This window comes from Podarcis tiliguerta (genome assembly GCF_965153285.1).
Source record: "Podarcis tiliguerta genome assembly, chromosome: 9".
In the NCBI taxonomy this organism is placed as follows: domain Eukaryota; kingdom Metazoa; phylum Chordata; class Lepidosauria; order Squamata; family Lacertidae; genus Podarcis; species Podarcis tiliguerta.
Genome location: NC_139542.1, coordinates 27,641,208 through 27,654,357, shown reverse-complemented (window position 1 = coordinate 27,654,357; position 13,150 = coordinate 27,641,208). Strand labels below are relative to the sequence as shown.

Here is a 13,150-nt window from a genome sequence, read left to right as displayed (position 1 = left end):
CTACTATTTTGCACCCTAATTTCTTTTGAAGGATTTCAAAAATCAATAATATTTGAGAAATGCGTTCCAGAGTAATACCAGAGTAAGGCAAATCAAATACACTGCAGGTTATGGACACATTAATAAATAGTTTAAATCCGTATGTTATGCATTCAGTATTGGTATACATCACTGTAAAACAGCCATTTTATTTCTGGAAGGGGCCATTTATGACATATAATCTAAATACTCATAAATGTGATGAAGTGTATGGATAAAAGTCTTATAATAATATCAAAATCATATGTTTTGTAATATTCCCCTGGTTAAAAGTATTTTGATAGCTTCTTGCCTGCATTCTACCTAGAAGCAAAACCACAGCCAAAACTGACTGGAAGTTACTCTACCTGGTAGGGCAAGACCCAGGACTGAAATTGAACATTTGGTCCCAAGAGAGGGGCTTCCTTTGTTGCCTGCTCAAACCGTCCAGGGCACGCACCTCCCGACCCTGCTTAACTCAGCAAGGTGTGAGACTAGGTGAGAGAAAGGCAAATAAACTGTCCCTAGTGTTAATTTAAAAGAAGGGGGGGGGGACCTAGCAGGAGTTAAGTAAACTCCTGTTCTCTCTTCAGAGGCCGGAAACAGTCGTGTCTTTAAGTAGCTCCTGCCATGGAACATATGTCAATTCCAATCTTGCTTCCTGTCGTCCCAGTGGGATTCAATTCCTATCAGTCCAAATTGATGCCCTGCTCTTGAGGGTGAAAGACAAGAGCTGATTCAATGGCCTGGTTCCTACAGAACACTTAACTCCTTAACTCTTGCAGAACAGTCATCTCTCTTGTTTCTCTGTTTTATTGTGTTACGATGTATTTAGGATATTTCAGATAAATAAATAAATAAACCAGTGATTTAACTTTTGGTACAACACAGGAAAAAGGAATAATATGAATGTCTATTGAAGTTAAAACACCATATAGCCTGTAACCATAGCAGTGTCCTAGGAAGGCTAGCTACATACGTGTTTGATCCTCACGTAACAGGTGTTACAGAAATCTGTACATAAAATGTGTATCCCTGGGAGTTAGTGAATTTTTAAAGCATTATTCAGTTTATCAACAAGGTATTGAACACACCCACCTCCATTCTATTCTCCACTATTCCTTGGAATTCCCAGTTCTCATACTATGAGAATCTGGAAATGAAAAGAACAAAATGAAAGAGGTCTGGGGAAGAATAAAGGAAAAAACAAGGTCTCTTACCATAGAGCTGTTGTTGAAATGTAACGCACAAATTCTGTGAAAGGCAAAGGATCTGAAGATGCCCCACAACTGCGACATACACACTACAAAATAAAAAAAGTTTTAATTTTTGTAACTTTGGAAACTTTAAGAGCACTAAATTCAACAACAAACACAAATCTTACCTGTTCATATAATGTCATAGCAAACTTCTGATGGGAAATGCAGGATTTAGAAGTACACATATCTGTTTCACTGCTTGGCACTATGTGATAGTGAATTCTCTCAAGGATGTTCTCCTAAACAAAGGAATGCATTGATTCATTTAATAGATTTATATCCTGCTTTCCCACCATTTAGACTCCCTATAATGCTATGCCAGACTCCCATGCTGAAGTTCCAGAACCCTCCCAGATACCCTCATGATGGTGAAGCAAAGCACAAGGCACATTGTTTCTTCACTTGTTATGAATTACAGTTCCACTTAACTCCAGGTAATGGACAGTAAACAATGTCTCCAACAATAATTGTATTAAATATATACCATGTGTATTTCTCTCAAGTCCGCCTTTTTAAAAAAGGCTATAGAACTTTAGAGTCCAAAATATTTAGATTCCTTTTAATTTATTCTCATCCTAAACCCCAGTGATACCAAACACCTACAGGTTAAGATGCTTCAGTGAGAGCTGTGAATATGGCTGTCTTGTAACCACATCACTGCCACAAAGTATCAAAGACAAATTTTATGGAAAAGCATAATATCAAGCTCTTACAAAACATTCTGCTGCATCATCCATGAAACCAAGTTGAAATCGCTGTTCATCTTTAAAGCTTTCAGCCAAGGCATGCCTCATATTATTTGATGGGAGCGCTTTTTCTCGACTGTGCTGGAACTGTGCAAATATAGTCTGAAAGTCAATAGTACCATTAATTAATACTTCTAAATAGCCAGTTTTTAAATAGGCTAGCATACTCCAATGGTTTCTTCATCTAGGAGACAATTCAGTGACAATTCATTACCTGCCCTCTCTATTGGGCCATGTTTCCCATTTTCTGCACAACTACACCTTGAAGAAAATAAATGGGATTTGCAATGAGACATTGCCCTAGGGCGGTAGAAACCCTTGCACTGGTGAAGGGAATGTAAGCACCCTCTGAATTAGAAACTATCAATCTAATCTAACAACCTGCTTCCCTCTATGTCTAATCAGTAATCTCCAGAAAACCCAAACGCAGTGCATGAGGACATTAACCCAATTCCACAGTTGCTCCCCAGCAGCTGGTATACTGAGCATGCAAGTTCCATGCAACAATGACAAGTGGGAACGGCAACACAATATTTCAGTATATCCTCAAAGAAGTGTTCATGCTCGGATTTCTAGTAGTCACTGCTCTCCCTCTCAAGGATGTGCTATTAGGGATTTAAAGAGACTCCTCTGTCCCCTCTTTCCCAGTTTTCTAATCCATATTCCATTGCTGTAATTACAACAGTATACAAAATACTTAAGTGGCAGCAATTATAGCTGTTAACAAATGCTCCTTTACAAAAACAAGTTTTGAATCATGTCTCCCTTGAATAAGAATTTCAAAATCTCTTTATGAACTGGATAATGTGATTCTAAACTTACCTTTAAAGCACAGAATATGCAGGCATCACCCTGACAAACATGTCCTGATAGACCTCTTAAACTTCGCCGAAATATGTCAAGTTGCCATAAAACCTAAGATGAGGAGGCAGAAAATAAAAACTTCAATTTCTTCAATAACATATTTGTCCACATATATAGTTGAAGGCCTACAATAAACTGATCTTTCATTACAGTACTGATACACTATGACAACATGGAGTACTAGACCCCAGATCCTGCGATCGTCATCTGAGTCCCTTCTTTATCTGCTTCCTCTGTGGGAGGTTCAGAGGGTTGCAACACAAGAATGGGCCTTTTCTGCGGTGACTCCCCTCTTGTGGAATGCTCTCCCCAGGGAATTTCACCTGGCACCTTCATTACATATCTTTAGGCATAAGGCAAAACATTGCTCTTCTCCCAGGTCTTTGGCTAATTAAACAATCTATGTATGGCCTTTTAAACTGTGGGGAGTATGGTATTGTTTTTGTTTGTTATTATAGTATGTATTTTTGTAAACCAGCTTGTGATATTTGTATGATGGACGGTAAAATGAATGAATGATGGTTCAGAGCAGGGATGGGGAGAACCTGTAGTCCTCCAGATGTTGCTGGACTACAATTCTCATCATTCATGACCACTGATCATGCTGCCAAGGGATGCTGGGAATTGTAGGCTCATCATCTCTGGTTTAGAAATAGGATCCTTTTAGTTGTGCCATTAGATTCACTGAAATATGCAAATTCAAACTACTACATTTGCATATGCAAATTCAAACTACTACATGTTAGAAGGGAGAATAATTGGAAGATCAAAAACTAAGAAGTATTAGAATTTTCACTGAAATACTGTAGCTACTTTCCCCCATGATAGCTGAAAGGTTATCACACACAGAGCTGTTTTCAGTGGCTGAGATGACCAGCTATGGTTCAATTTAAACAGTGGTTTGTCTCTAATACAGCAATTCTAACTGCTGAAAACATCAAATCAAGCTTTGTCTGCACATGTAATTCTCTCCATGAACAAATCCCAAATCCTTCTATCCTATCTTACTCTTTTTGAACAAATACTAGAAAGAAGGGATACAATGTCAAAGTGCAAAGACATTTAAAGTAGGACTATGAAGAAAACCTAATGCGAGCATGGCCCTATTTAAATGCATATATAGCAGTGCATATTCACTCCAAGCACATCAGTTACAAGTTATTCTTTAACTTCATTTAATGTGCATTCTAAAGTGCTCTCAATTTACTTCTGATGGTAATTTATGTTCACATATTCTTGAATCTTTTGTAACTGTGTGTGTGTGGCATTAATAGGTTAGTAAACGAAAACTATTAAAGGCTTTTCAAAGGAATTATTTTCTTCCTACTTAAGCAAAGCTTGATAACACCCATGTTGAAATGCTGATCAATTAAAGGGAAAGTTTTCCAATTATGAGTGATGTATTCAAGTCTGCAGTCCTACTTTGATTAAGTGGTACCTCTTGGCCAAAGAAGATAACCACTACTTCATCAACCTCTGAAAACACAGTGTCAAATTTGTTTAAATACATGTGGGTAAGCTCCCGTTGCTCTGTCCCCAGCTTCTGCCAACCAAGCAGTTCGAAACCACACCAGTGCAAGTACACAAATAGGTACCGCTGTGGTGGGAAGGTAAACAGCATTTCCATGTCTTCTACCAAAAATGATTAAATGACAAACATTGATAATATGTGCAAACTAAAGCAAAATGTAATTTAGCACAACTAAAATAAAATTCAGTTGCAGCTTAACATGTATTTTCTATGGAATACAAATGACCACAATATTATGAAGTCCTACAAATTCAGCATAAGTAGAATAAGAGCCTGTTCATACAAACAAGCAGCAATTATCAGACATGCTAGCCACCATACAAGGGAAAATGGCAGCCCTTTCTGGAAAATACAGCAGCTCAATAATGGGAAGCCACTGTGGTCATTTGCTAGCCTTGTGGGTGTTTTTCTAAAAAGTTTCAAATTACATGAAAGTTATCTGTTGGCCTGAATTGCTTAGTAAATACATTGGGAGACTCAAGGTTAGGAAAAGTTAGATTGGCATATATATGCTTCATAGAAACATTGGTTTCAAGAGTCTATAAATTATATACAGTAGACTTCAATTTGCTGCTGGCTGTTGGGTTCTTGTGGACTCACCTCCTCACCACAGTCACTATTGCCAATTCATTTGCATCCCCTCCTTCTGGAACCAAACTGTACAAAAGGCAAGGCAAGGAAAATGGAAGCTGTTGCTCCTTCTCATTCTTGTCACCATGTACAATCTTGGAAGATACATAGTGAATGGCGGCGGGGAGAATGCATTTTAAAGAAATTAATAGCCAGCTTTCAATATACCTTATGAAGCTTGTAGGCTTAATCTGATTGGACACTACGTGAAATACGATGCTGGACTAAATAGGTCTTTGAGCTGTGTTTTATTGCATTAAATATGAGGAGTTCCTTACCTGTACAGCACTATTAAGAAAGCAACTGTTTTGTCCTGGTTCATTTAGCAAGCCCTTGGTAGGCGCCAAAGACATCACACTTCCAGGTTGATATACTTTTCCAAGGTTTCCTCCAGGTTTCCTCAAGAACTTTACCCATGCCATTATTTAGGAAACAGTGTTTATAAAATAAGGCTGAAGGATTCCAAGCAAAGCAAACTTAGTCCTGGCAATTGCCTTTAAGTTACGGCATTGTGTTCAGAAGTCCAAGTCTTCAGATTGCATTAAGTCAATATCGCATCTGCTCTTTTTATTTTAAAAAATAAAGATAAAATAAAATGTGAACTTTGTTCTGATGAGTAGATCATGTAATATTATGATGATAAGCCATACAAATACTTATGGACAATCTTTATAGCATTTCACCTTTTCTTCTTCTTTAATATTAGTGCAAATGACTCTTTGGAAGATAATTTTTAAATACTATGGCAGCTTTATATTGAAAAAAACCAGGAATTCTTAGCTAGTTTTAGCTATAATCAGTCTTTTTGCAGGTTGGTTCTTTCTCTTCGTTTTAAGAAATAAATCACATTTCTTCCTGTGGTTTGCAAAAGTAGTTCCACCGTGTATCTGTCTTCTTTCAAAATCTGTAAGGAGAAATGGAGAGGGAATCTGAAATTAGCAAAAGAGTTGAAGTACACAGCTGACAGCAGCAAAGACAGAACATAGATGGATACACAGGGCTTCTCTCTATTCCAGCTATTTAGTTGGGATGAAGAGATGGGTTGTAAGAGCTGAAGAGAGAGATGGTAAGTGGATTTAATAACTTCAATTTCCAAGACCATTTCACCATTTGGAATGAGTGATCCCAGGAATCTGTCAGAAGAACATACAGATGATGCAACATGCATTTCACCTAAATGGAACCTTGGTATAAAGCATCTACCAAGTATAATACATCTACCAACTGATTAAAAAACTTCCTAAAATCATCTCCTCACATTTAACTACTGTCAACCACTACAAAAAGAGAAGGTTAGCTAATCAAGGCATGTCTTAAGCTGACCATGTTGAACTCAATCATAGAAAAGTAGAATTGGAAGGGTCGCCTAGTCCAACCCCCTGCAGTGTAGGAATCATTCGCCCAACATGGGTCTCAATGTGGGGAATGTAGTTATGATAATGGAACAGAAAGCTTTCTTTCTATGGACCCTTGAATTAACTTAAATTAAGATCCAGCTGTTAGCTTTCCTTTCCAATTCTAGGTTTCTATATATTGATAGCATAACATATGAAGTCCTTGGGGCACAAATACCTGTTGGCAGCCAACTCAATGTGCTTTTGGATGAAACTCACTACCTAGACCCATTTCATTCTGTGCCTAGGTTTGGTTTTACACTGAAGCAGCTTTAGCTAATGATCACTGCCAGGAGTTGGAATGCAACCCTGCTCGTCTCCTCCTTGCTCCCACAGTGACTTTTAATAAAATAAAATAACACAGGCTTTGTGGATTGGGGGTAGAAGGCATAGATATAGGGTGGCTCCAACCGATCTACAGGGTTAGCTTCAGAAGATGGCATGGGGGGCTCCTCAGCCCCCATGCCAGTTGTGCTGTGGGATCCCACAATGTTCTATTCTATCAATCTTTTTAACATCTATATCAGAGATGGAGAATCTGTGGCCCTCAAAATATTGCTGGATTACAACTCCCAACATCTCTGACCACTTGCCATGCTGGCTGGGATTGATGGGAGCTGGACTCCAATATCTAGAGGACCACAGGTTCCCATCTCTGATCTATATGAAGCCACTGACTGGGTGGTGGCATTAGGAGAATTTGGGTGAGGCACCATCAGTAAGCTAATAATATTCAGCTCTACTTCTCTTGCCATTGAATCAGGTGAGACTGACCAATGTTTGGACTTGGTATTGGGCTGGATGAGGATCAAGAAACTGAGGCTAAATCCCTGTAAGTCTGAGGTCACATGCACCAGTGTTCTTGTGTTCAGACTCTGGGAGTGCAGACTGTTCTAGATGAAGCTGTACTCAACAAAGCAGATGTATTGTGTAGCAGTGTCCCTTGATCAAGCTCTGTCATTTGAGGCCCAGGTGGCCTTTTTCCAGCTTTAGCTGGTTCAGCAGCTATGACTGCTCTTGGATGGGGATGGTCTGCCCATGATCATCCATGCTCTTGAAATATCCCAACTGGATTACTATTAATATTATTCTGACAGTTACTCAGTGCTGCTCAGTTAGCTGTCTTTTTAGAGCTACAATACAATCAAAAGGATACACAGGTAATGTGTAAATCCAGAAGACAAAATAAAAACATTAGATAGTTGACTTCTGAGAAAAGATATTTGTAGTACTGAATTGAGTATAACTACAGATAAAGGTTGTACAAAAAGAGAATGTTACTTTGAACCAAGCCAACATTTTATGTATTTTTCCACCAGTTGTACAGAACTCTTTGTACTCATGCAATGGTATCATTTAAACGGCACTTCTTGTAGCAACTTGTTATTTCAGTTCCAGAGGTACTAGGCACTAAATTTTAACAGCTAAGGTATGCTCAAAACAAGAGCTTATATACATTTCCACATAAATTGGAATACATCTACATACCCAAAATGTCACATGAATGAAACATCCGAAGCAACTTGGTAGAAGCCCAGTATTTGAATATATTTCCAAACACTAAATCCACCTTATGTGAGTAACACATTAGGTTTATCTCCCTATCCAACCTCTTAGACATTTTCTGAACCACTCCACATTTTTTGTGCTTCTAGACCCAGATTCAAACAACAAACTGACATTTTTTCTTTGTGTGTGAGGTTATTGAAATAATATGTTTATGGTATTAACCAAAATTAGAGAAAACAAACATGAAAATATTCATTTCATCATTTGATGCTAGGCACCATGGGTGGTCTAAAAACAAAACACTGTCGGTTCTCAGAGAACCAATAATTATTACAAAAATGCTGACAAATGTATGCAGGCTAGTCTCAAAAGAACTTTCTTTTTGGCTGACTTAAAATACTGTTAGGAGTGGTAGCAAATACGAGATACCTTTATCAACACAAAGCTGTAAGGAATATTAACCCATGTGCAACATTCAGCAGAGGTCCAGAATAATTTGTCCTATGAACAGAAACTGCAAGTGGCTTTTTAACACCCAGAATCTCCATGTCAAAAAGGGTATCAGAGCTGTGAAAGTTGCCAACTCCAATGATCAAGGGGCTGAGATACTTTCCCTAACAACCGAAAGGCTGGGGCTTTTTAGTTCAGAAGAGGGAACATCATGATAGAAGTTAAGAATGTTGTAGAGAAAGCAGAGAAATGCTTCTCCTTTTCTCATACTACTGACACTCAGGCAAATTAAATATGGTAGATTCACAACAGTCAAAAGGAAGTACTACTTCACACATGATGCATAAACTTATGGAATTTCCTGCCACAAAATATAAATGATAGTCACATGCTTAGACACATTAATGGAAGGTTTGTTTATCAACAGTTTGTTTATCAACCATAAATATCCATGATCAGTGGCCACACACCTTGGCTGTAGGAGAACTGTTGTTATCATGCCCTTTTTGTGCACTTTCAGGCAACTCCAGGGTGACCACTTTGGAAAATAGGATGCCAGACTAGACAGGCCTTTGGTCTGATCCAGTACAGGTCTTATGTACTTAGCTAACAGTGGCAGGCCATTTGTAATACCTGCTGATTTAAACAGAGTTCCTGACATCATCCCCACTGTATCAGCCATTACCACCACTATTCTTCCATGATAAAGCAGCCACAACATGCAGCATTGTCTGGCTCACTTCTCCCAGTAAGAACAATAAAAAGTACAGCAACTTCCATTTAATGAAGTTAAAATATGACCATATTTAATAAATATATTTATTGACATAGTGAGCTTTTTAGTTTGAAGGAGAGCTATCTCTTCCCCAAAACCCTTTAGATTTCATAGGACCGAGGATTAGACAGGGCCCTTCCTGTTGAACCTCCAGCATCTACTGAATATGTTCTTATTCCAGCAGGTATTTTAAGTAATTTCTGATTTTATAGTTTAACTGATTTAATCTTTATTGTATTCAGTCTGATCCGCAAAGCTCAGAGACAATTGTGATTTTAAATAAATACATACTCAGAAATTGCTTCTGACCCCCAAGAATTTACCTTTAGTGGAACTCTACTCTTGTTTGAACCTTGGGGGGGGGCTATGATTTTAGTTCTTCCTCCTTCTGGATAAACAGTCCCTTATGCAAATGGAACGAGCTCCCCCCCCCCACCACAGAAAATATACTTTTTTGAGTGGTGCACAAATTGTTTAAATATTCAGTTTTGCACGACTGTGCTAAACTAGTGCTAGTGCATCCCTTTTGCAACTAATGATCGAGAGTTATTTCGTTTTATAGCTGAAGGTCCTATGTTATACCTAAAAGGCAAAAAAATTAAAATATTTTTACCCATTTTAAAATTTCAATCCTCTACTCTCCAGAAAGCCAGTTGAAATAAAAACAAGTTCTACACTGCTTCCTCAATATGCTCATATTTCCATTCTGAGAAGTTTCCTTGGAAAGAGTATTTCATAGTTTCATATTGCAAAATGGTATACTTTAACACTATAAGCCCACTCCCCTAGCACAGGCATAAGCAAACTCAGCCCTCTATATGTTTTGGGACTACAACTCTCATCATCCCTAGCTAACAGGACCAGTGGTCAGGGATGGTGGGAGTTGTAGTCGCAAAACATCTGGAGGGCCGAGTTTGCCTATGCATGCTCTAGCAAACTAAATCTTAGAAGACTTAGAAAGAACTTCTATGTCACGAGACTTGTGAATTTAACATCAAGATTCCAGTAATAATCTTTTCATACAATGCGCAGGGGTGGAACCATGTCCTGAATACATGAAGTCAGTTTTCAGGAAGGTGGAAATATTTACAAAAATAAATAAACGGGAAAGTTTTGAAAACATCAAATAACTATGGCTTGAGAGTTTCCACTTCTTACTCTGCAAGGCATTTGACAGATTACTGAAACAATGCCTGAATCTGATGTTTTGAATCTAGTTTGAAACGCTTCCAAGATTTATAGCCGTTTAACATTACTGGCAAATACTGCAATCTGATCTGCTTTATTCAGTTCAAAGTATGAATTATATTCACTTAAGACAATTGCTACAATATTTTTTTACTATTTGATTTTTCAATGGGTTTCTTCAGAAATGCTGTCTCCTTCAGCCTACAAGCAAAGACGAGTGCTGCACCCCACAGTCGAATTCGACTGGACTTAACCGTCCAGGGGTCCTTTACCTTTATTACCTTTACTGCATTAAAAGAATTAACACATTGGGTACTGAAGCTCAGAGGAGCAAATACTACTGTGCTCAATTGGACCTCTTTTCTGAAAGGTACTTCTGTTCACTCATGGGTGAAGGGCTCCAATTTCTGTTAATTCTCCCCACCCCCACTGCAGCCACCTGTGCGGCACTACTTGCTTCTATGAAGTGTGGCTTTGGGCAAGAAATATATTCCACCGAACAAACAAGCTAATACTGCACTATCCATTCAATGCATACTGCAAGTATTTATTCATCCCAATACTGTGTTATTACTAAAGTTCCCTGGGTGGCTCTTTCACAAAAGCATGAATATGGTATCTGAAAAACTTCACAGAAAACAAAGTATCAGTTCTACTGCTCAGTGAAGAAAACTGTAAATACCTAATAGTTATGTCACCCTTTCATTTCATAAGCAGTACAGCAAGCCACACATAAACTGCCTATAAACCTCAAGAGCCGTTTCCTTACTTCATGCCAATCACTGAGCATGTGTGTAACATCCAGGTTAAAAATTAACACTTATGTTAACACTTTTGAAGCTAGCCACATTAACAAAATGAAGTTTCATTGATGTAGCATGTTCATGAACATAAATACTCAGAATTAGGGTATCCCAAGTATTTAATGCAAAGCACAAAAATATTTTTTTAAAGAATATAGCATGTCATTTGTGGGTCTTTTTCATGCAAGAAGATCAACAAACTCGAATTAGAGAAGACACAGGATTAAAACAGGGCCAAAAATCTGCTGGAAACTGACTAACACATACCCAAGAATGGGAAATCAGATACTGTACTGGATACTATGCAGATCCTATTCACACAGGTTTCAATGATCTGGAAAGGTTAAATTTAGCAAAACCTTGTCTGATGCAACGGCAGTCAAAACAATGGCCCAGTGCGTGGGCCAGTCTCTCAACCCCGGACCATTCCTCGCTCTAAACACGCTTTCCAGTCACAAGCATTCTGATTACTTGCCTCTTCATTCGATGTAATAATATTTGCTGAAATTAACCATGGAGGGGGCTTTTGGGAGGAGAGGAGAGGGAAAAAAAATCAGAAACCGTACTGCACGCTGTGGGTGAGCGGCAGCATGTAAACACTTAAGGAAGGCTCCGGATTAAAGAGCAAGGTATGGGCGGAGAGTTGTCATAAGCCCAGCCATTTCAACAGCCAATAAACAGATACGGAGCAGCGACGGCTGGAGCAGAAAGCGTGAAGTAGTAAACAAGGAGGAAGAGAGTTTTATTATTATTTTTTAAAGGGTTAAAAAAAAAAGAACGGCTCGAAGGGCTCGACAAACAGAAGGAAAAATATACAGCGGGGAGGAGAGGAACAGGTTCTTCTTGTTGTTTTAAAGGCGATGGTGGACGAGAAAGAAAGGCTTTTCACCAAGGAGACCCTACCCGCAACTCCCCCACCCACCCCGCGAAGGGCCCTGGAGGGATGCGTGAGAATGCGAGGGGTGGCAGCAGCAGAGGCGTGTCGTGTTTGGGGGGTTCCCCCCCCCCCGCATACGAAGCCGACCAGCTCGACCACCAGACATGCTGGGCCAAATCCGAGGGGGCAGCAACGAGCTGGCCCGTGAGGGGGCAAACTCAGCTCACACCCGCCGCCGCCGCCTCAGGCACCTGCCGCCGGAGGAAAAACTTTCCGTGCCAGGAAGTTCCAGGCTGGAGGGAGGAGGGTGAGGGTGTGTGTGGACGTGGAAGAGAGAGAAGCTGGCCAAGGGCCTCGCTCCCTACCCACCCCCCACCCCCAGTTCTCAACCGACCGGCTTTTCGAAAGGCCAGCCGTTGGCCACCTCGCTTCCCTTCCCCTCCTCCTCCTCCCCAGTCGTGCCTCTTCGGCCGGCGCTCCTCGCTCGCTCGCTCTCCCCGCGTCTGAGGCGCCACTTCCCCCACATGGGAGCCCCCCACACTCCACGGCCACCTCAGCAGCGCCGCCGCCGCGTCCCCTGAGGGACCTCACCTCCTCCGGTGCGCCGCCGCCGCCACGCCAGTCGCTTCTCCCCATCCCGAGCGCGGGCTCCTCCGTCCGGCAGGCGAGCAGACTATGCCGCAGGCAGGGCTTCTTCCCCCGCCCACCACCACCAGCACCAAGCGGTGGCCCCGCCCCCTCGCTCCCTCTTCGCTCCCCCCCTCCCCGCTGAGTAACTTTCTTCTTTCCCGCTTGGAGCGGCGATGTTCGAGCGCCCTCGCTGAGAGGGGCGGGGGGGGGGAGAGAGAGGGACAGAACCTGAGGAGGCGGGAGGAAGAAAGAGAAGCGGCAGGGCGGGAGTTCTCGCGAGCGGCGCGCTCGCGCACGGGCAGGCCGGGCGCGCGCAGCAGTAGCAGTAGCAGCAGCTGACTGGCGTGGGCGGGGCAAGTAGTCGGGGCAGTCTGGAGCGAGTTCCTGCTCATTCCGATGACTTCAGACGCTGAGGGAAAAGTGGGAAAGGGGAGGGGAGAGAGAGAGAGAGAGCGCGCGGGGGAAATGCCGGCTTC

At 41.0% G+C, this 13,150-nt stretch overlaps 1 protein-coding gene across 1 annotated transcript in view; it reads right to left on the bottom strand.

The window, feature by feature from the left end:
* The window catches only part of USP53 (ubiquitin specific peptidase 53), a 29,130-nt gene extending 15,980 nt beyond the window's left edge, over nucleotides 1-13,150 (bottom strand). Inside the window, exons 1-6 of the mRNA XM_083457107.1 lie at nucleotides 12,636-13,150; nucleotides 5,327-5,952; nucleotides 2,846-2,938; nucleotides 1,991-2,125; nucleotides 1,403-1,516; nucleotides 1,239-1,321 (exon numbers count right to left, since the gene is read on the bottom strand). Coding sequence (XP_083313233.1) covers nucleotides 1,239-1,321; nucleotides 1,403-1,516; nucleotides 1,991-2,125; nucleotides 2,846-2,938; nucleotides 5,327-5,470 — 569 coding nt within the window. The 5' untranslated portion in view covers nucleotides 5,471-5,952; nucleotides 12,636-13,150. The remainder of the gene's footprint in view (nucleotides 1-1,238; nucleotides 1,322-1,402; nucleotides 1,517-1,990; nucleotides 2,126-2,845; nucleotides 2,939-5,326; nucleotides 5,953-12,635) is intronic.